Genomic DNA, 23,802 nt, shown 5'->3' on the forward strand with positions numbered 1-23,802 from the left:
CCCTTTTGTTTTCCCTTTTCAAGAACAAGCCAGGATAAACTATGTTCATGCTTTGCTTTCAATGGTGGAGGGGAAGTCACTTTTTTACAATTGATTTTTAATATTTTAATATACTTCCAAGTAAACAAAGTAGGCAAGCTACACAACAGAATGGTCCTTTAAGACTTTTACTATTTCTTTTTATATGCAATTACATTCTGTATCAACGGGCACTTGAATTCACCCAAAAAGACTTGCACAAGTGTGTGACTTAAGCGTGTTAAGGCATAACTAGAGATACTTTTCCAAATAAGTGCTTAACTTTGTTCTATTTGTGATTTATAAAAGTAAGTACTGTATACCAGCTTACAAGTTTAAAGGGCACAGATACGACAGAATGCCTTAAATCTGTATTTTTCAAACTTCTTAAAACTAAGACTAGCATCATGAAATTAAAACGAAACCAAACCACAAATTAACAAAATCTTACCATGCCATCTTCTCATTCTGCTTTAAGTCATTACAACAATAATCTTTTTTGTATATATGTATGTATAAAAAAATAATTTCATTTGAATAATAGTGTTTTCAACAATGGATGCTATGTAACTTTCAGCTATAGTTATCCTACATCATGTCTAGTCCCTTTGAAAAATGCAATTAAGCCAACACCACAGCTCCACGGCTGAAAGGCTAAAATCTTCCTTTTCTGAATGAACAAAATTTATGAGCATATTCTCCTGCGTATGTGTTGCCCTACATAGAGGTATCAGACACAAGACAGATAGGAACTTGTGGCAATAGGGACAGAATGGTAATCATGCACTAGTTGTAATTACCACAAAGCGATGGGTATAGTGTGGTTACAGCAGCCCTTGCAGTGCTCTTTGCTAATTTGCTCAACAGCACATCTTTCACTGAAGGGTAAACAACCATGCATCCGTATTAACACGGGCAATGACTCAGAAGTAGCTGTCAGTGCACTCACCCTGCAGCTGATGCCAGAATGCTCCCAACGCCACATCCTCCTCACAAAATAAAAAACTCTTTACAGAGCAATTTATTTTATTTTTTTAAAATACGTAGGCTTTTCAGACTAAGAAACTGATTCATTCAGTAAGGCCAGGCTAAGCGTCTGACCGACTCAAGCACACACTTCCATGGAATGAAAACCTTGCACTATATCATACCAGTAATTTTATTTTCTTTCTGCTTCTTAAAAATGTACCTTATTACCTACCCATATTAATAGCTTGAAATTCCTGCATCTTTTAAAATAAGCCATTGTACTGGAGAACTGCTAGTGACTTTGTGCCTTTCAGAAGTAATAAAGTTGACTTGCCAAATAACGTTAGATTTTTCTGTTATGTTACCCACTGTTTCTTCCTCTCAGTGAAAATATGTCTCATTGTAGGTAAATGAGTAGTTCCTATGATATTTTTAGGGAAAAGAGCATAACTTATGAAAGTTTCAGATATTACGTCTGGAAAGGGAGGAAGGCAGTGAGTCACTTAAAAGACAACAATGGTACATAAAGTCTATGCTTATGCTCAAGAAGAGACAGAAGAGTTTTGGCAATGGTCCTCATTTCAGCAGCAATGCAGCTAACTAAGAAATGTGATATACTAGACAAAGACAGTGATTGAACCTTATGCTGATCTTATATCAGATTTTTCATGAGTATTAAAGAAACTTGCTTGAAAATTATTATTCCATGGTAGATCTCTTGATGAATTCAGCTCCCAGAAAAGGAAGTGGAAGAATGCCCTTTGAAGCAGGGATATGAGGACAAAGAGGCTACATAAAACTGACAGGAGGAGGCCGCAGAAGTTAGTAGCAGTAGCTTGTTGGGAGAACTCTAGTCAAGTACTTTCATGGACTAAATGGTTGGCCCTTCTTACACATACCAAAGGTACCCCATGCTATACCAGCACCAGCCTTTCCAGATATGAAACCGCTGCCTAAGTAAGGCAGTTTTGAAGTTTACTGTGTGCACATTACGTCTTTTTCCACTCTGCCCCTGCACCATAGCTGTTTATTATGATTTCAAGAGAGTTTTCTGAAAGTCTTACAATCACTTTCAGTGAGAATTTCATGTGCTAACACGTTTTTAAATCTGAGAAGTACCACTGAACTCAATCAATTCATGATCAACTCCAAGCTTTCTGAAACAAGGTTTGAGGAATCCACTAGAATGCTCTGTCATGACCAGAGCCATCTTCAGGGCATCTGGGAACACCTGTAGTGGATGAAAAATCCTTTGGTGTATGCTGTTTCTTGAGTTTAACAGTGATGCCAGTGAACAGGACAACATTTTAATGTGATTTTGGGGGTTAAAAGGATACTGAATCTCTTTTGAAAAAATTCTAACTACTTCTAGTAGTGGCATACATTGTGGCCACTCCTTCAGCTCTGTCATCTCTTACATGTTCACCCTGTCTCTCACGGCTCTCCACAGTCCACAGTTCAATGTCTAGTTGTCCTGACCCATTGCTTATGTAAGATCCCAAAAGGGTTGAAGTCCTTATCAATTTCCATAGCATTAGATTTTTTTTATCTTGTCACTGAGCCTCCGATCACTTAGTTTACTCCCCATAGTATGGAAAAGTATAGCATGCTCTTTCTGAAAACCACTGTTAAATCATCACTATGAACAACAGATGTTTATCACATGGCTTCTATATTTTCATCATAATCTATATAAAAGTCACTTTCTTCCTCAAAATGGATAGCTATTTTCCTACACATATTCATAACATGCACTTTTCATTTTTACCAAAGTTTCAACAAGCATCAGGCTATCTTGATTCCTTTTTTAAGTATGACCCTGACAGTGTATCATAAATTCTGCAGATCTTACAACTACCTGCATTTTAAGGTATCCCAAACATATGCAGTTCTACTTAGTTGTCATCAGAGCTTCCCGAGATTCACCTACTGCATCCATGTTTGCATTCCAGACGTATTATACTATAGCACTGCCACTTCCTTTTCTTTTAGGTGCACCTTCATTCATACTGTTCACACCTGCCAACCAATTCACTTTCAGCCAGTCATATCCTTAAAATGCTAATGTATGCTATGTTATACAGCAATGTACTTATGTCTTTCAAAGGCTGGATAATAATTCTAAATGAATGAAAAAATTTAGGAAGAAATTGGTACGATGATTTATGTAAGTTATAGTACATCTATTTATAGCATGAGACAGCCTTTTAATGATAGTTTGTTGGCATAATTGAGAATCCTTGCACAGAGCTTGGACAAAACTACTAACAATAATATTTAATTGCATTTTATATGGAAAAATAATGGGTATTCAGCTAACAACAACATGTTATTCATGTGCTACTGATTCTAAATTGGGTTGTGACATATTGTTTGTTCCTCAAACTCATTGAAGATGCATACATTAATTTACAAGAGCTCTAGAAAATGCATATGGTGAAGAAAATTACCTCTACAGTTTACACAAAATGAGGAAAATGGAGAGAAAGTCTATCACAGAACACCCACAAGATAAGCAATCAACTCTCATTACAAATGTTAACAGAACAACAAAAAATGACATATAAAAGAAATAGTTAACATAAAAAGCTGATATAAAAAGAAAAATAAAAGATTGTGATTTTGTTTAAATTATCTTGTTAAAGCAACACAAATCTCCAGACATCCATGGACATATTTGCAGAGTATTTATATGCCACAGTAACAGTCCCAGGGAGACTAACACTTCCATCATCTATTTTTATAACTACTATAACAAGCTGAATATATTTTTTACCCTGTGGTACCAGAAAACAAATGTTCATTCTTAACATATGGTGACCATGCAAAGACGTATTTTAAAATAACCCGGAAGAAAACGAAGGAAGACTACAGCAGCATTTTTTAGGTTTATTTTTATTTTAATATGGAGAGAAAATGGATTTGCTATTTAATTTAAAATTATATTCTTCACAGTCAGACTTTGTCCAGCAACCTGTACATTGCAAAATCAAAGATGAGGAGTTACTCGTCTGGAGTAAACCTCTTTACTGTAATTGTGCTTCTAGAGCACAATTGTGTTGTCGGTGTGGATCATATTACAGCTGCACATAATCCCTATGAGCACTAGGCCTTTTTTTTTTTTAATTAATTAAAAAACAAAGAAATGTAGCTGCAGCATGTCAGCTCTGGACTGCCTGAGGGTTCCCTGTAATGCTGTAAAGGGCATTATTAAAGGTATCTGTGATACACCGACTCGTGCACGAAACCAGACATGACCTATAAAGAAAAGGGAATTTAACAAAGCCAAATTATATCCCTATTTTCCCTCAGTCCTCTCACACTCAAAAGATCACAGTAGCCAATATAACTTGGAGTTGGGAAGGAAGGCAGGTGTCAGGATCTGCTCTGGCTAGACAATTTCTAAATGATCACATATGTGACTGGAGAAAGGCTGTCTTCCAAAACTGACATTCTTTCCAAACACAGGAAATAGAGAAGAGCATGAAATCATTGAAATGTATGCAGAAAGGTTCTGAAGCAACTTTCTCTGAGCACTAGAAAGAAGTAATTTTTTTATTAACAGGGAGTTTAACCAGTGTTGGTGTGGCCAAAGGAAGATTAAAATGCACTCCAGAAAGACCACAAAAAAGCTAGGTAACTTCTTTCATTCCTACCAACAAGAGGAGATTGGGAAGATGCAAAACTATTAACTCTGGGATGTGAATCAAAGAAGTTGATACAAATTAATGTCACGGTAGAACAGGCTTTAGAGCAAAAGTAAAAAATGAACAGGAAGAATTATCAGGGCCAATTTTTTTCCAATCATGTTTTTTTTTTTTTATAATAACTAGGAGAAAGATGGACTGTGAAAAGCTGTAGAAAGGGCTCAGAACACCAAGGCCATGGTTTCACAGGATACACAACACAGCATAAGCGCCAGCTGCAAGCGAGAGCTCCCTTCCAGCCTCCCCCACCACTGTCACCCATGTAGGTTTCCACCTCTCTTCTGTGATACTTGTTTGCACTGGGCTTGGGTGGCAGGGTTTTGACAGCAGAGGAGCCACTGTAGGAAGAGGTCAGTGGCAATGTGCCCACTGCGGAACACAACCGAGCCCATCAGCAAAAGCTGGCAGTGTCAGGAAGGGCAGGAAATGCTGGACAGAGAGAGGAGGAGGGGGAAGGAAAAATATAAAGAAAAAGAGTGAGAAATAGCAGCAGGAACACCAAGGTCAGAGGAGGAGCTCCACACTGGAGCAGATACCCATGCTACAGCCCATGGAGGACAATGCCAGAGCAGATGGGTATGCCTGAAGGAACTGCAGCCTGTGGAGAGCCCATGCTGTAAGAGGAAAACTGTGAGGAGGAAGGAGCAGCAGCAGAGAGGAACTGCTATGTACTGACCACCCCTTTATTCTCCATATGCTGCTTCAGCAGGGGTAGAGGAGTTGGGAATGAAGGGGTGAAGTTGAGCCTGGGAAAGGCAAGAGGAAAGATATGGCTTTACTATCGGTCTCTTTTGCTTCTCATTAGCCAAAGCTGTTAATTGGCAAGAGATTAAGTTAATTTTCCCAAAGTTAAGACTCTTTTGCCCACAGTGGTAATTTGGAAAGTGATTTCCTGTCTTTATCTTGACCCACAAACTTTCTCATCCCCTGGTTGGTGTTTGGTTTGTTTTGTTGGTGGGGTTTGGTTTTGTTTTGGTTTTTTTTTTGGGTTTTTGTTTTTTTTTTCATATTTTCTCCTCTTTTCCTGCTGGGTTTCGGGGGGGAGTGAATGAGCAGCTGCGTTGGAGTTTGACTGTGTTTGCCATGGCCAGCCCACCACGATATTAAACTGTTTCCTAACTACAGTGATCTTCCTATTCAGTGCTGCAAGAATGTTTGGACTTCTCAGCCATCATTAAAGCTAAATGTATTTTCAATTCATGATCCTGTGTAAAGTCATCAATAGAGTAAGTTTCCACTGTCTGATAAAAGTAGAAAATTAAAAAATGCTACACATATTTGGTACCGTCTTACTGCTTGAGCAGTCACATTTGATGACATATAATGAGAAAGCTGATAACTGCTGACTTTGAAAAATCCAATGACAATAGCAAGTTAGAAGAAACTTTAAAATAGGCACACAGTGATCTGGGCATTAGACAATTTGAGACCACTGTAAGCAGGCATCAAATAAAACTATGTAGGCAATGAAAAAACCCAGCAAAAAAATTATTTTTGACAGCATTTGTTGTCAAGTTGAAAAAGCGTGCTACAGGACTTGTGGATCTCAAAAATGCTTAAACGTAACAACATTAATTCTGGTTCATTAAGTAACCGAGCCACAGATTTCCTTGTGCTAAGGCAAATTCCTGGGGAAGTATTGCTATATATAAGATTATCTTTTCCGCTTTTTCAGAGGCATAAGCTACAGGCTAAAAAGATATTGGGCTAGATGGTAATTTCCTTTGTTTCAGAGTGCCATTCTTACATTCTATTTCTAGCAATCTCTTTTACTCTACTTTTCAACTTCTCTCTTTTGGTCTACTAAGAACATTTTAATTAAATACACTTGTTCTCTGAGCCTATTCTAGTGGTATAAATATACTTCATGTCTCCTTCCTGCCTTTTCAGATTTCACGTTCTCTCTTAAATGCTGTTTTCAGTCAGTTACATGATGTTTGTGTAGTTCCCTTTTTTAAAGATAACATTATTTTTGAGTTTGGGTTTTCTTGTTTGGTTGGTTTTGGGTTTTTTTCCTTTAAACCATGCAGGGATGCTCACGGTATAAACCAAGGGTTACTTTCCTTACGGGATTTCTCCAATTAGCTTAAGAATTGAGAAGGAACTTAGTTTAAAAATTTGACCCTAGTAAGCTTATGTCTGCATGCCTATGCATGCTGTATCATAATAACTCAAACCAGATCATGGGCCACGACATTTACCCAGCCCATATGGATGTGACTGAAGCCTCCTGCTGTTGTTGCATTTGCCACTGGCAAAGTACCCTTCTCTCCCCAAGTAGTTCCTCATCCTCAGTGAGAGGCTGAGAATATAGAATATCTGGGACTTCAGCTTTCATGTTTCAGTGTTTTCAGTTTATCATTCTTTGCACAGACTGTCTAGGGGGAAGCAGCAGGTAGGTTCCTGAAGTTTTTATTGAATGGCAAATAGCGGCCATCTAAACCATTAGGATGTGAGAGTATAGAAGGTGAAGAAAGTTTGAACAGGACCAGCATATCAGACACTCACTAATTTGACTAATCACATAAAAGGAAGACAGTAGTAGGAGTGAAAATGGTACGTTTTCAAAGAGTAAACTGCTACTGGTTTTTATAGGGATAAAAATCTCCTAGAACAATTGTACAGGGAAAAAAAAAGAAAAAAGTAAGTATTTTAAAAGAAGAAAGATATACGGGAAGAATGAAGGAGATGTCCCAAGAAATGAAAAGAGGCATGGAAGAATGCACCAATTTATTGGCAGAGAGAGACATGAAAGAAGGAAATAGAACGATATTTAAAAGAATAAAATTAATTTTGATATCCTTTTAACAAGAATATCTGATAAAGACTAAGGATGCCAAAAAATTAAATGACAGAGGAAAAGGAATGCTTCTTGATGAAACGATTTACAGGATGTTTGGGGTATTCAAAGTGATTAATCTGAGAAAAGTCAGCTTCAGTTCTTTGCTCCATCAGATTTCATTACTTCACTAGTAAAAAGGAAATCCAAAGCAGTAGGTATAAGTAACAGTGTGGGGAAAAAGGCAACAGTTAGTTTATTCAAATACAGAGCAGCCACAAATGCATATTAGCTGGAAGCAGAAAATCGTTACACAGCCAAAAGAGTAAGACTATGAAAGAGCTTTCAAATACAAGCAGTTGCAACAAAAACCCTACCTGGTGTTGAGAGGGAGGCATCTAAAGTTACAACAAGGCTGAGACAATACACTTCTTTGCAATGGCAAGGTACAAGATTTCAGGGGTCTTGCAGACTTCCTTGTAACCAACTAAAGGACATTAACACTGCAGTCATGGTTGTTTTTGGTTTTTTTTTTCCTTAGAGTGGGGTATTAGCCTACACAGACAGCTGAGTTGTATTAAAAATATTTTAAACATGAAAGCACTTTAAATTAGAGTAGTCTAAAGGGCTAGAGGCGATTTTTGTTTTCTCACTTTAGGAAGAAACAGATAAATACTACATATTTCTACTAGATTTTGGTTACAGAAAACAAACAAAAATAACTTGTCCTTGAATGAAGATCTGTAATTCAATTAAGTACATGGTGGTTTATGTAGATACACTCTGAAAGTAGGAAAAACTACTATATAGAATGGAGTGGTGAGAAATCAAACAGTGACGATAAACCCATTCTGTTCTGCTGGACTGGAACTAATTGCTGACTCTATCTGCCCTCTAGTAATTTGATTTTTAAATAAACTTTGGGAAATGTAAAGATGCGAGGACAATAGCATTTTATACTCCAAGGTCCTCTGAAATGTCAAATTGAACTTAGAAAGAAAAATAGCACTGCCAGAATGCTGTAAAATTACAGAAAACCACCTGGACCAACTGGAGAAAGTCTGACAACACATAATATCAGAGGTGTAGAAAACATGGCCTACAAGCCACAATGGAAGAAACCGGGCTTGTTTGCCCTAGTAAAGGTATAACTAAGCAGAGAGGGTGCAATAGCTTTAAGGTGCACAGAAGGCTGTGATAAAGAGGAAGGAAGTAAACCTTATTTCATACCCACTGTGAATTGCATTCACAGGCTTAGATTGCATTGCAGGATATTTAGTTTGGGCAATGGGGAAAATATTCCCCAAAGATAGAAACTGAGGGGAACAGATTGTCTAGGAAAGATACAGAAACTCCAGATTTTGAAAAGCCAGTTAGACAGACATCTATTGAGGATGTTTCAAGTATACTCGGTCCCACCCGCAAACGAGGAGAAGGATTAAATAACCTCTTCATGCTTGAAATTTCTTTTTGTACATTTTACAAAAACATTCCAAAGTAGAAATAAAACCTTCTGTGAATTATATTTTGAAAGGAGGTCTAGTAGGGTCTTCTCTACAATTCTGCTTCTGCAAACTGGCTGAACATTTCAGTTATATAAAAATCCCTCTTTTTAAAAGGAACAAGCTAAGTTCACAAAATGGGTTTCAATAGATACATAAGAGGTGAATATAAAAGTGTTAAGTAATTAAATCTGTGGACTTCTGCGTTCTCTCTCACTTCTATTTTTTCTCTTTATTCCTTTTTGAATCTGTCACGAGAAAACACCTTAGAACTGGAGGAGGCTGGAAAGAATTCATTAGTGGCTCTAGTAAGGGCCTTAGAAGGAAAGTGTCAGGTTTCAGAGAAATAAGGAAACACAGGGAGAGGAAGTTCAGGGATGGTGTTTACTTTCACCACTACAGCATTTTAAAAAGGTTAAGCAGATTTTTATCAAGATGTCAAATTTACTTTCAGCCATGATCATACACTAAAGCTTCATTTAAACCAGAGCTACCTAAAGAACTAAGGCATCTGTAAAGTTTTTTTGGTTTGGTTTTTTAATCAGAGGACATTTGTTGATGGTAAGGACAACTGTTCACATGATAATTTAGATTTATACAAACATATGATTTAGTGTTATTCACCATTCTGGTTTAAAAATTAACACAGATTGAATGTCTTACAATCCAACTTCCTGTCAGATTTTAAAATGCTGTTTACTAAGAAATATGTTTTTTTGTTGAGTATTTTGAGTAGCATGTCTGAGACATCACAGGTTTCCTTAAAGCTATTTGATAACCTGGAAGCATAAAAAATTTTAATGCTTTTAACAAAAAATTACTTGCTTCAATGTCTAAACCATTTGAGAGCTGGTGTACATAGCCATGCTTCAGGTATGCATATTCCCATGCATCTGAGGTTGAACATGCACCTTTTAGCTCTGATAGTAACAGTATCAGCATGTTGCCTCAATTCTTCCCCTATAAATTGAGTACATTCCTTTCAATCTGAAATATTCTTTATTTAAAAGAAAATGAAAACATAACAAAGCATAAAACATGGCTCTGATAACCAGCAAGGCACATAGGCTGTGAACATCTTTCAGAGGAACATAGTTAACAGAACCTCTACTTACTAGTAAGAAGCTTTTCCTTCTCCTTTCAGTAAGCATCCACAAGCATAAGTTTTACCATCTTACTGATACCTCAAATATAAAGGGATTGCCTGAAGAGAAGCCTAGTGACCTATGGGAAAAGACTGTCATATTCCTAACACTATCTTTGAGTATAAACTGATGAATCCAATGACTACTTCAAAAGGAAAGAAAGTGTTTTTCTTTATAAAGGAAAACCCAAGAGATCTTTCTAAGAAATCTCACTGTATTTAAGAAGACATAGACATTTTAATACCCACTGTGAAAAGTTGCCTCTGCTAAAGATGAATGACATCCATGATATAAACCCACCAAGAATGAAAAACTAGGCAAAACTTCAGTTGTGTTCAGTGTCTGACCCTGCCTTGAAAAATCTACTGTAACTGGTTATGCCAACCTCCATCTCTTCTACAGTTATAGATGAATCATTACTAAAAGCACAGCTTATTTCATTAGAAGGTTGAGGCAGAAACAAGAAGCTATTGTTCGAATGATTTTCCTTTTACACTAATCAAACCTCAGTTTAGTTCCCACCGCAAATATCAGACTTTTGTCCAGTGGAAAACCCCAAATAAGTCTATTAAGAAAGCATCCTGCAGGCAGATGAGAAAAACATGAACTCTATAGTTTTTGCAAGTGCAGACCCAAATTAACTATAAATTAAGTTTTCCTGATTAAATAAAGAATGGGTATCTTAACTCTCAAAGATATTTTGGAATCAAATGCAGATAGACTTTCTCAAGAATTACAAAATAGCACATCAATCAAAAAAAAGTACATTGCCAACCATAGAAACACATCCATAGAAAACCCACAGAAATAGATTCTTGTTGTTCTAGTTATGAGGATCTTCTTCATTCACATCATTTAAAACACCCAAACTGTCAGGTTCTTGATCATGACTTACAGAGTTTCCTTCAATTCTTTCATAAGGAGATCTAGCCCGATGCCAAGTTTCACAACAGAGTGCAGAAACAGATGAAGATAGATAGTCCTGAAATCAGCAGCCTTGTCTGTGCTGGAGGAACACCTTTCCTGTTAATTTCACAGGAGACTGACCCCTTGTCTGAGATCCACAAAATAGTTTCAAGATGTTTGTTTCTTCTGTCTAGAAGATAGGTTTAGATAAAACATCCAAGATATAGTCAAAGTACAATAAATTAGAAGAGCTGCTGAAGTATCATAAAAAAACCAACCATTAGTCTCCCTAATAGTTACTGAGCAGCAAGGGCAGACTGTTTTGCAAGGGAAGACAAGTTGGGGGCCAAGAGTCACAAGACTCCCAAAGAGTTGATGGCCAAGAGGCAGGACTCAATATCTCACCAACAACGAAATATGAAATTGCGTCAGCAAGTCGGGGTTTGGAGATCTGATAACCACATCTCCGGGGTAAGCCACAGTCCAGTGATCTCCAGTCAAGTACATTGTGACAGGCAAATATAAGGTCAAGCCATAAAGTCAAGTCTGTGGGTTAGGATCCAGCTCAACAAGTTGGATGTCACAGGCATGACTGCAATGCAGCTGCAATGTAGCTCAGGTGGGGATCAAGGATGACAGACACACCAAAAAGCAACCCAATGGAAGGAGCAAGCAAGGATACTATATAATAACTTCTTATAACTTTATTCATAACAGCCCTTATTAGCAAGGTGTCCTTGTACACAACCAGCTGAGCTCTTAGAAGGTAGCAGAGTGGACTTCTAAACTTGGTATCTACCACTTGGTATGTACTTCTTGTTGAAAGCACCTGGGGCTAGTGTATTTTCCAGAGTTATCTTTTTCTCTTAAGAGTGTTTCCTACAGTCTGAAGTCCAAATTTAGCCAGATCGCTGAGAGGATGTTAAGACAGTAAGCACACATCTCCCTTTATAACCTGTGCACAATGAGCAAGGAGGAAGAATAAGTATCACATAAGGTTAAAATGTCTCTAACTGAAGTTCTTTAGCATATGTGCACTGTCAATGCAAATGTTCATATGGACAATCACTTGAAGAATAAAAAACATGAGAAGTGATATAAAGATGATATTTAGAAGTGACAGAAAAATACAGAACTATTTGTGAGCAGCAATACAGAAGGTATTTAGAATACCCAAAAGAAATTAATTCAGAATCAAAACACCTATTTACAGGATGGAAGCAGGTATGTTGGAAAGCAATAATTCTGGAAATTACATAAGTTCGTAGTACTTCACCAAATGAGGAGGTTCTCCCAGCATGCTGCTGCTGCTAATGAGGCCAATGTGACCTTTGACTTGTTAGAAAGAGTTCTTCATGGATCTTTATGTTTTTATAGGCCATTCACAAAGAGCATTATTGACAATAGTGTGTTCATATATTCTTGCTATACAAATTATATGAGAAACCATGAATGAGCTCAGTAAAAGAGCACAAGAAGGATCAGATGCCTGGAAAATCCTCACTGAAGAGAATCCTTTAAGCTGTTCAAGCTATTTACAATATTATAAGGATGTTTCTGACATGAGTGAGCAATTCTGTATGTTAAAAAAAAAAAAGAAAAAGATGGGAAGAGGCCTTTGGGTTATTAAAATCTACGTGTAGTTTCTGTAGGCACAATATCCTGCAATCCCTATTTGTAGAGAATATTTTTTAATGTAGAAAGCTGAAAAAGACATAACAAGGATAGCAAGGACAAAGGGATCTAGCTTGATTTAAATAATTTTTAACTGGAAATAAAATGTCAATTTAAAAATGAGGGAATTATGAGAATAATTAGCAATTAAAAACTTTGGACTCGCTGTCAAAATACATTATCTTTCTATAAAATAACTACATTTTAGCTATTAATTTTAGGTTTTGTGATGTGGCTGACAAAACTGCAGGCAGCATGACAAAAATTTACATTTGCCTGCCAGCTATATATTTCATCAGAATTATCAGAATATCTATGAAAACACGGCAATTAGTATCTGCTTAAACTATACCTTCTAGTTTTAAAACAAAGCAGTGTGACTCATTGGTTTATCTGAGGATGTTAGCTGTAATAAATTACTGCAGATCAACACACAGAGGAGCAGCTGAAATCTCGTCTACTGCACTGCAAAATGGTACATGACCTTTTCTCTCTATGAAGTCCTAAAGTAGAAAAAAACATTACATGCAAGAACTGCAGTGTCTCTATTGACCTGTGTAGTAGATATCTGCACAAAGCATTTTGCTAAACCATTCATTTCAAAATAGTGGACAGTATGAGCATCTTCATGTAGATAACCAGACTTCCAATAACGGATCTCTACCCCTAACAATGAAATATACATTCCCTGGGGTGAAAGGCACAGTTTGTAACATTTCTAAACATGATACGCTTTATTTCTACGTAAGGGATGTCTCATAGCTCCTACAAGCAATTTAGCAGAGCAAAAATTGGAAAATAGCTTAAAAAAGGTGGTCTTTCTGTCAGTAGTGTTTCTCCACACATTTCAAGGGAATTTCTCAGATCCCTGAAAAAGCACTGAGAGGGCACTATCCCACACCTGATGGGCTTCTGTAGTTCTGAGTTTTCAAAAGGGGTAAACCGAAAAGCTGCACATAAAGAGGGCTAACCAACCACCCTACTTCACTACTCCATCTCTAGAGGGCAGAAGCTCCTAAGCAACTTTTGAAATACTGAAGTATTATGAAAGTGTAACTCCAAAACTTTAAACAAGATGTAGGTTGCTAATGAAGTACATGATCTGTTTGTAGGCAATGAACTGAGAATCTTTTCTATCTTAAAAAAAAACCCCTCTGGTCAGCAAGGCATATACAAAGCCTCTGTACCTCCTTGTCACTACCTTTGCTATTGTTTTATTGATCTACAGGCCTTGGATGTGACATAAAAGTAAGCACAGTAGCTGGTCTGGATAATAAGAGCCTGGACAATCCCCTCAGACAACATGTTTTGTGCAAAGAATGTTCCACCACTGCTTTTTGAGGCTCACAAGTCATTGGGAGCAGGAAAATTTTCTGCCAGTATCCCTTATATTTATTGGATACTCTATTGCCTCAGACCTTTTTTCAGAAAACACAGTGGTACGTTTAGCACTATGGAAGTGTCAACTGAACCAATAAGCATCATGACAAGGAATCAAGAGAGGGAAAAAAAGGCAATTGCAGCCATGCAAACTGAAAACTGCCTAATGAATTTACTATAATATTTACAGCACCAAAAGAGAGTCCAAGAAAAATCCTTTATGGATGTGGAAAAAGGGTCCAGTTATAATCCAATATGGATGTGGAAAAAAGGGAAAAAAGATCGGGGAGATATTATATTTTTATGGTATATCAAAGCAATCAAAACCAAATCCAGCCACTTAAATGCTTTCTAGGTGTCTCTCACTGTATAATATTATCATCATCTTTGCAACAAATGACAGATACTTCTTTGGTAATAGTTCAATAAAATACTTGTTATTACCAAATATAGATGTATTAAACTTGTGTAGTACCTCTCCCTACAAGAAAATGCTAAAAATCAATTTTTTCTTGCTTTCCTAGTGAATAATAAAAGCCAGCATGAAATAGACTTCATTGAGATGCCTCCAAATAGGATTGAAGTGAATGAACAGTATAGTTCCTATTAAAGCAGAGTAAATGTCAGAGATACATTTACAGCACATGCAGTGATGCCATTAAGAGAATTGGTCTATTTAAAGAAGTGGAAAAATCTTCGGGGTAATCCAGTAGCTAGTGCAGACTCACTAAGAATGATGGTTAAAGTTTCAGTTGTTTTACTAATAGTGACAGGAGAGCCCTAATTATTCCCTATGATTTATTCACAAGTACTTAAATATACCAATGCTTTTTTTTTCCCCCCCTCCAGAGACATTCAGAAATAAAACGTGTGTTCCAGAAAGTAGAAAGAATACTGTTCCACTGCAGCCACCACTTTTATGACAAACTAATCCTTAAGAATATGTTTAGATTACATAAATTTTTGCCATAAAGACCTGAAAGCCAGACAGTTTAGCCCTGGTGCACTAGCTTTGTAAATATACTTCTAGTATGGAAATGGTGGTAAACTGGGACAAGCTCACAATTTCATTCTGAATACATTTCATTATCAGAACCTGTCCAATTCGGAAGACAATCTTTCTTGCTAAGAATCACAAAGGTACAGGCATCTCAAAGGTACAGGCATCTTGGTAGAAGAGGCAGCAGAATACCATATCCCAATGTGAGTGAAAAAAGCTGAAAATACTAGTAAGAGTAAACAAAGACAATGAACACAGATACCGAAATACCTCTATTTTACCAGCCTCTGAAGTGTTAATTTTTGAGGCCAAAAATAACCATCTTTGAACCACTGACATCGATAGAACAATATAAAAAGAATAATTATGACTGTAAAATGATTGACCTGCTGTGCTATTATGTACTTATCCATTATTCTGCCAAACTTAATGAAGTAAAGGTCTACATGACAGTGATTTTTTAATGAAATCTTTTAAAAACACTCTTCTACATTAGATTAGAGACAAAGAATAGAGAAAGCATAAACACATACTGAAAATATCCTACTTTAAGTTATTCTCCTTAGTTCCTCTCGTGCTAAATCAGGCTTCCTACTTTGTTGTAGAGTGCTAATGCTAAATTTCACACTCATTTTACCCCTTTCACACACATCATTACACAATAATCGCTAATGTTCATTAAAAACATTGTAGGGGTCATAAATAGAAATAATAGTACTAAACAGCTACTGTATGATGAGTAGGATAACCTAGACCAAAAAAGCAAAAAGGTATCATAAATACTATATGGTCTGTTTGCACCAGTAAACGACTGGTGTATGACGTAAAATTATTATATTAGCCATATGAAATTAATCAGTGAAATGTACTTTCTAAAACACAACCTAGGTCAAAACATAATCCAAGACAGCTGGACTATCAAACATTAGTGCCAAAAGCAGGTTCTTAAATATGCATTTTGGACCTTTAACAAGTGACCTACTTTTTGTCAACCACCTACGCTAAATGTTTCTGTATCCAGAAGATTTTTGTACTGTTAATTTTAAATCTACTAATATCTACTGATTCTCCATTTAAAAATACCACTTATATTAAATGACTCAGCATGTAAATAAACAATTCTAAAATGTAGAATCAACAGATGTACTTCTAAGCCTTCAGGTAAGAACCAAGAACCTTTTCAGTTGGTTCTTGAGATCAAAGTTTCACATTTTTATTGACATAGTGAGCTTCGGGCGAAAATCAGTTGCAGATTCTTAAACAGCTATCAGAAAATTCTTACTGTAGTGTCATGAAGCTTATGTAATCCATTTTAACTTCTTCAGTGACTGAGCAACCTGAATGTAATGACATGACAACAGGTACCTATGTAATTTTCCAGTCACTCAACTTCAGGTAACAAAGATACACTCCTCTTGCAAAATTACTATTCTCATCAACAAGTTGGAGAAAAAAAAGCCTACATTATTTCTGGTGTTAAATTTCTGTAAGCAAAGAGTCAGTATTGGAAACTTGCAAGAATTTCAGTAGTACCTGATAAGACTTTTTTGTTGATAGAAAAAAAACATTCCTTTGACAGTATATGATATGATTCAAGGGGGCTTTTTACCTTTTCATTTCTCTCTATATGAAATTACAGTGTTCCTGTATTTCACAACACTCTGCTACAGGAAAGACATTAAAAAAAACTTCAGACTCACTGAAAGATTCTGGTTGAGCCTTGAAAGCCTCCCTGAACACAGATTCCACCACTTCTCCAGGCAGCTTTTCCTGCTGCTTAACTCCTCTCTTGTGGAAAAACTGTTTGCCTCCTTCCAGCCAGGATTTCCTTTGTCACAGCTCATGCCTATTGCCTCTCATCCTTTCACCTCATGCTATTGAGAAAGATCAGACCACATCTTTTCCGTAAGCTCCTTCAGGTGGATGTCAGTTGTTGGCCCCAAGCCTTTTCTTCTGCAAGCTAAACATCCCAAATTCCCTAATTCTTGTCACCTGTCATGAGCTCCAGTCCCCTAATCACCTCTGTAGCCCTTCAGTGGATTCCCTCCAGTTTCTATTCGCACACTTTATCCATCTTCCACATGAAGAACTTTGGATGTAAGTTCTTCCTCAAAACATGCTACAATTCTGGTAACAACACGTAGATTAATAGAAAAGATTGGCACCTCACTCGTGTATGTGTACAAACATGCCTGGAGTAGAAAAGGAATTCTAAAATTTAAAAGACCCAAACTAGGTTTTGTTGTTCCTGTTTATTAACTTTGAAGCTCTGTGGGGAAACAAAGTAGGAAAAAAGAAATGAGGAAGCCCTTAGAACTATTCTGTGTTCATGAAAATATTAGCTTACATTTTAAAATGCATTATTTGAACTTACAGGAATCCATATTGTACATATTAGTTCAAAATAATATATTTCAAATGTTTCTGTTCTTTACTAACAGCCTCAAGACTTAGAAATGTATGAGGCTGCTCTGGTTTAAATTAATTTAAAAGCAATATTGAAATATTTGAGTTCCTGTAATGAATGGTATTGCTTCACCATGTTTTGGTGAAAAAACAAAATCCCACTCAATTGTTTGAAACCTCATTCATTTTAATCTGCTACCTGACTGTTGTTTCTAAAACCATCATTATACTGCCTCCTTTTCAAAGACAGCATTTAGAGAACCCACTGAACACCAACACCTTGCAAACACCTCCCTGTGATGTTGCAAGGATTTCTCAGTGTATATTCCTCCGTCTCATGATGCAAAGCACCAGAAGAGAGAAAAGCAATTACGCTAACTGCTTGTCAGTGGTAAGATCTTGCACTCAGTGAGTCATTACCCCTACAAATTGTCAGCCAGGCTGTATCGGTGAGACAAATAACATTATGAGAGGCTATTTTAAATATATATCTTGAAATAAGGCTGTGCCTTAAAGTCAGGAGAGTTTTACATTTCTCTTTTATATACACTGACAAGGTAGAAAAGCTGTGTGAGAAACACCAGAGTGGGCATTTAAAATACTGCCTTTTACAACAGGAGTTTAAAAGTGACTCTCACAACAAAATACACTAATGGAAATAAAATCATAGAATCATAGAATGGTTTGGTTTGGAAGGGACCTCAAAGATCATCTAGTTCCAACCCCCTGCCATGGGCAGGGACACCTTCAGTTACACCAGGTTGCTCAAAGCATCATTCAACCTGGCCTTGAACACTGCCAGGGATGGGGCAGCCACAACTTCTCTGAGCAGCCTGTGCCAGGGTCTCACCACCCTCATGATACAGAATTTCTTCCTAATATCTACCCTTTTTCAGTTTAAGTCTATTACCCCTTGTCCAATCAGAAAACTTGTCCTATTAAAATCCAATGTCCCGTGTTATCTATCACAGCCCTATGAAAACGGAGTTCATAAAAAGTGTGGTTCTTGATACACATAAACATTTATACATCTACAGCTGCAGGCAAACACATATAATACAGTGCAAACCCAAGCCAAGCCTAAATATGAGTCCTATGCAATAAATCCGATGAAACTGTAAAGGCCTTTGGGGCACTGTTTGGCCCTGACCAACCTCACCTTGGCCTCAGTCTGTGCCCATGGCCCAGGAGCTGCATTTCAGCTCAGCCACTGCTTGAGCTGCGCTGTAGGAGCTGGCTGTGGACCCTGTTGATCCTGGTCCCTGGAGGGACTTCCCAGCTTCACCTTGCAACTGCCTAGCAATTGCTGGACCTGACCCTGAGCTGTGGATTGACTTCCTGGCTTGGCCTCAGACCTGCCTCATCACCACAAACTTGGCTAGCGTTCTGGACTCTTGCTCAACCTCGGTTGCCAGCAAGTGGGTTTGGCCAGCTCTCCCTGTGCTGTGGGACAGGGCCCTGGCTAGTGAGGCCTCTGCCTTGCTGGAGTGTCACCACTCATCTCCTTGGGAGCCACCAGCCTTTACCATGCCCTAACAGAAATACACAGTGGTGTGCGCACAACATATCTAACTTGTACCTTGGTGTACATATGCACACCCCTGTTTAACCAGACACTAATGTGTGCTGGTCTCACTCAAAAATGATGAATATAGCATTTCACTTGAGTTCCGTGGCATAACTGTTGAGTAGTAATTCAATATACTTACTTACTGATACTATCAAAATGGTATTCTCAAAAAGGCTATTCAAAGACAAAAAAAAAGCCCAGCTGAAATACAATAGTTGGCTACATTTGTATAAGCCTACTCTCAAACACAGTAAGAGGAAATCCATGGAATAATTTGGAATATAAATTGTACAACTTCTAAAAACAATTATAAAAACACACTGTCCTTTTTCTGGAAAAAACTGCAATTTGATCTGTAGCCCTAAACATTTAGAAGCACATCCTATGCTCTGCACTTGTATATAAATGGTGTTACTTCTCACTCGAGTAAACTAAATCAAGTAGAATCAAGGGTCATGCTACAATTTTTCACAGGCTAATAAAGGCTTTGATAAAACTCAACGTATTTTTCAAAATGCACCTGCTCCTAGAGTTCCAATATATCCCAATCTTCTAAAAACAGTCAGCAATATGATTGACTAGCTCCCTGAATTCTAGCAATGTGGATGATCCTCTGTATCTTCTTGGCAAAGTAAGCAGTATTAAAAGACAGACTAAGGTACATCAATTTCTGAACAAATATTTTGCAAACAAAGAAGTATGTTAACCCTGGGGGTAAAAAAAAAAAAACAACAAAACACAAACCAAAACTTATCTAATTACTCCTCATTTACCTTTTCACATTAAATATCTAGCATTCATAAGTGCAATAATAAAGAAGTGCACCTCCTCGTCTTTTTTACTGTAAAAACTGTGACATGAGATAAAGGACATTATGAGGATATTATGAGGTTGAGAGGATAAAGGCTAAAGAAATCTATATAAGTTCTGATGAGCTGACGGTTCATTGGAGGTTAAAAAGATCGTTAGCATTCATAAATACTTCACTTCCATTTAATGAGACATTGATCCATTATTAATCCAGACATGCAATACACTACTTAGATCTGTGTAGGTGTGTTAAATAATTTGAATGTTTATTTCTGTCAAAACACAAATATGACAACACATATATACATAACAAATTATGTACAATGTCCTTCATTACTCTGTAACAACAACACAATATATGAATGAAAGATGTTACTGCTTTTCATCTTACTGCTCCAGCATATATGAAACACAACTCCTACAAACCACAAAGAAGCATCTGACACAAAATTCCAGATAGTTTTGCTTTTCTCCATTGTCAGGTTGTCAACCATTTCTGTAAGACCTTCAGAAGTGCCAGGAAACCAAAACTACTTTCTGCCTTCCCATAGAAATTAGTAGTGTTTAGCAAATAATACACATTCACAGAAACCACCAGCTAGTACTATGTATATTCTAACTACTTCCTTCTACAAGCAGCATCCTTATCCCTTTGAGTTCACCTACCGACAGTGACTAGTAACACACCCTCCTGCTTCTTGCAGATACACCAATGCATTTCCTATGCCTGTAGGAAAAACCAACCAATAGTAGAAACCGGGGCCTATACAGCTGGGCTCAGCAAGCTAAGGTCTCACAGGTCCCTCCTGAATAAAGTAGACCTTATTGCCTGCTATTAATTGTTCTGTTTGATTATGGTCTGCATACATCCTTTTGGCAGCTGAGGCCTAAGCACAGGCAAGAGCGTTAACCATCTACAAAGTCACTACAAGCCTAGAAGCCGTCACATCAGCTCCACATCACTGGAGATTGCCCAGTCTGCAGACACGTGGCGCTGGTTGGTCTGCACTCACAAGCTGTCTCACTGGAACTAATTTGGAGATACTTTCACCCATATTTTCAACAGATAGTAAAATGTGCATTATGTACTATCAGTTACAAAGCCTATTGATTCATTGCACACAGCTCATGGAAACAGAGGTGGAAACTTATAAACGACTGCTCTTACACAGCCTCTCCTGCGACAGTACCTTATGCAGATTTTACATCTAATCGTAAAGCCTGCCTTTACGGTAAAATGTTCTCCTTAAGGCTACCTTAAATGTAGCAGCAACTTCAGTATGCAACCCAGCAGAATAGGGATAGCCCTCTGAATGTACACACGACTTGTTAAAAGTCCTGGTATCGTCTCTCCATTTGCTTTCTTTGCAAAAGAAGTGTTGGTTATGGATCTTGAAAACCTTGATTTAATATGGCTACAGGTATTTGTGAGACAGACATGACAGTTAAGGTCAGCTGGGACATATAAGGTGTCCATCTGCACTTTTTGTGACAACAGAAACGTGTCAGTGAAGGCTTTATTCTCTGACCCTTAACAGTTCATAGAAGTGTGAGTTTGGTGACCTTCAAAACAAAATACACCTATCTTCTTTACTACTTGATGAACTAATTTGTATTTCAAATTCCTTTAAATGAAGCACCTATCTGTCAGGATGACAGGCACTGTACAGAACTTGCAAAGAGAAAAAGAACTATATAAAGCAATCAGAGAAGCCTTTTATTCAGCTGCTACAATAAATGACAGATAGTCTCATTATGCAATTCCCCTGGCTCCTCTTAACATACCTGACCCCTAGAGCTGTATCACATGATTCATTACTATTGTAGTTTCAAATATTTTTCAAAAACAGTGCAGTAGTATCTTCTTGCAGTGATTTTGCAGTATTGGTCTTGGGCACAAGAACTGAAGATGCACAAAGCGCACATGCACATCTCAGATCGTTCAATGAGAACAACAAAAGGGATGGTGTGCAAACAGACTCTATATATATCTATAAAATATTTTCAACTTTATCATAAAATATTCTTGTAGAACAAATTAAAGAAAACATGTATTTGACAACACAATTATAATACCTTCTTATATTCAGATGGAAATCGTGCACAACCTTATTCAAAAGACTTTGCATATTTTGTTAAGTAACTAAGTAACTCATTAAGTGTTCTTGCATTAGCAAACTGGATTATATAGTGATGAATGGGAGGATAGTGTGAAAACAGCAAAAAAGACCCAGACATGGCTGTGATTTTACCTGTTGCCTCTTCTCAAATTCTAACTTGATACGGGATTTGATGCAGTTGCATGTGTCCTGATAGGTCTGCTGCAGCGCAAGTTCCATGAGGTGTTTGTGGTATGCTCCTGCCAAGTTTCCGCAGATAAAAATGATTACATTTGCCAGTATCTAGGGGGTTAAAAAAAAAAAAAGTCAGGAAATATATGTAAGTGAATTAGCAGAACATAATCCTAACCTGCAATGAAAGATTGCTGCATTTTGCTTTTGTTTGATTCTATAAAAGGTTTCCTTTCCAAAAGCCATCACAATTAGTGGCATAATCCCAAGCAATAATACCATTTTGATTTAGGTTTAAATAAGAATGATAATGAACAACATGTTTTCCTACTCAATGAGGCACACATTTTCTGAAAAAGAAATTCAGCTCATGTTCTGCATCCACTGCTGAGTATTTATTGGGTGGGATCATGATCTACTGATATAAAACAATAACTACAGCTCCTCATAACATCAGAGGCCATGTTATTGCCATGCTCTTCTGGCAAGACATTTTCTTTTGCAGTGCCATATGATTAAGGAGTGAAAAGTTCCACCTACATCAACAGCATGACCTGTATTTTACCTCAGCCTGACCCACTACTATCTGTCAGTCAACTATAAATATTAGCCTTGGGGATGGTAAGCAACATTTAATCAGTGAGATACGCTCTCTCTCTACTAGAATATACTTTTCACTACTACCGAAGAGCTGCATTTGACTAAAACTTAATCTGTAAGATTTAGGGTCAAATTTACAGCATTAGGTGCTCAGTGTACACAGCAACACATGAACAAGAAAAGTAAGTTTGCTTAAAGAATACTTTTATTTAGTAATGACCAGAAACATTTCAGAGAGTATAGAGAGGAGAGAGGCAGGACTTTCTTGTGCTTGAACTCAAAGGGACAGAATACTATGTGGTCATGCTAGTACTTTCAACTGCCCCCAGTTTACTGCTGCAAAAAAAGACCCATTTACCCATCCTAGCTCACCTAGAGCAGAAGAAACACAGTAATGAAACCAATTCTTAATCCAATGGAAAAAAGATACAGCTGAACCTGGTCAGAGCAGGTCTCTATCTGTAAGACCCTGGTGTATAAGGCCCTATATGACTATAGCCTGGATTACAAATACTACATGATGTCATAGTACACATAATCTGGAAGGAAAAGAGGAAGAAAAGAGGCTAAAATTTCAGTAGTTCTCCAAAGTTAATCTAATTATGAAGTTTATGACAGATTTCCCCAGTCATCATTCATTGGTTGGTTTTGGTGTACCTATGTAGCCGACAATCTTGAGTGAAAGAGCCAGAGATGACAGAAAAAAAAAGAACGACAGTATGTGATAGTGGTTCAGAGAAGAGATACATTTTTCTATTAACAGAAATCCATCTCTTTGATTTCACAGAACTGATCATCTCTTTTTATTCACCAAAAAAAAAAATATGGAGTTTTAATGCTTCTTTTATAAATGCACACTTTGAAATGAAAGTTTTAAAAGAATGGTTTTATTTTCCACACAAATTATATCATCACTACAGGCAATACCTGTTCATCCATCTGTGACATGTCTGATATCTCACCTCTCATGGTTCTTCTAAGCTAAAAACTAGAACTATACACCTTTGCCACAAAAAAGATAGATGTTTTAAATTTGATAAAACTT

General features: G+C 37.2%; 1 protein-coding gene across 1 annotated transcript in view; it reads right to left on the bottom strand.

Moving 5' to 3' along the window:
- The window catches only part of ADCY2 (adenylate cyclase 2 (brain)), a 163,516-nt gene that overhangs the window by 87,014 nt on the left and 52,700 nt on the right, over nt 1-23,802 (bottom strand). Inside the window, exon 4 of the mRNA XM_010013721.1 lies at nt 22,119-22,268. Coding sequence (XP_010012023.1) covers nt 22,119-22,268 — 150 coding nt within the window. The remainder of the gene's footprint in view (nt 1-22,118; nt 22,269-23,802) is intronic.

Source organism: Nestor notabilis, unplaced genomic scaffold (assembly GCF_000696875.1).
Source record: "Nestor notabilis isolate BGI_N333 unplaced genomic scaffold, ASM69687v1 scaffold5794, whole genome shotgun sequence".
Taxonomy (NCBI): Eukaryota; Metazoa; Chordata; class Aves; order Psittaciformes; family Psittacidae; genus Nestor; species Nestor notabilis.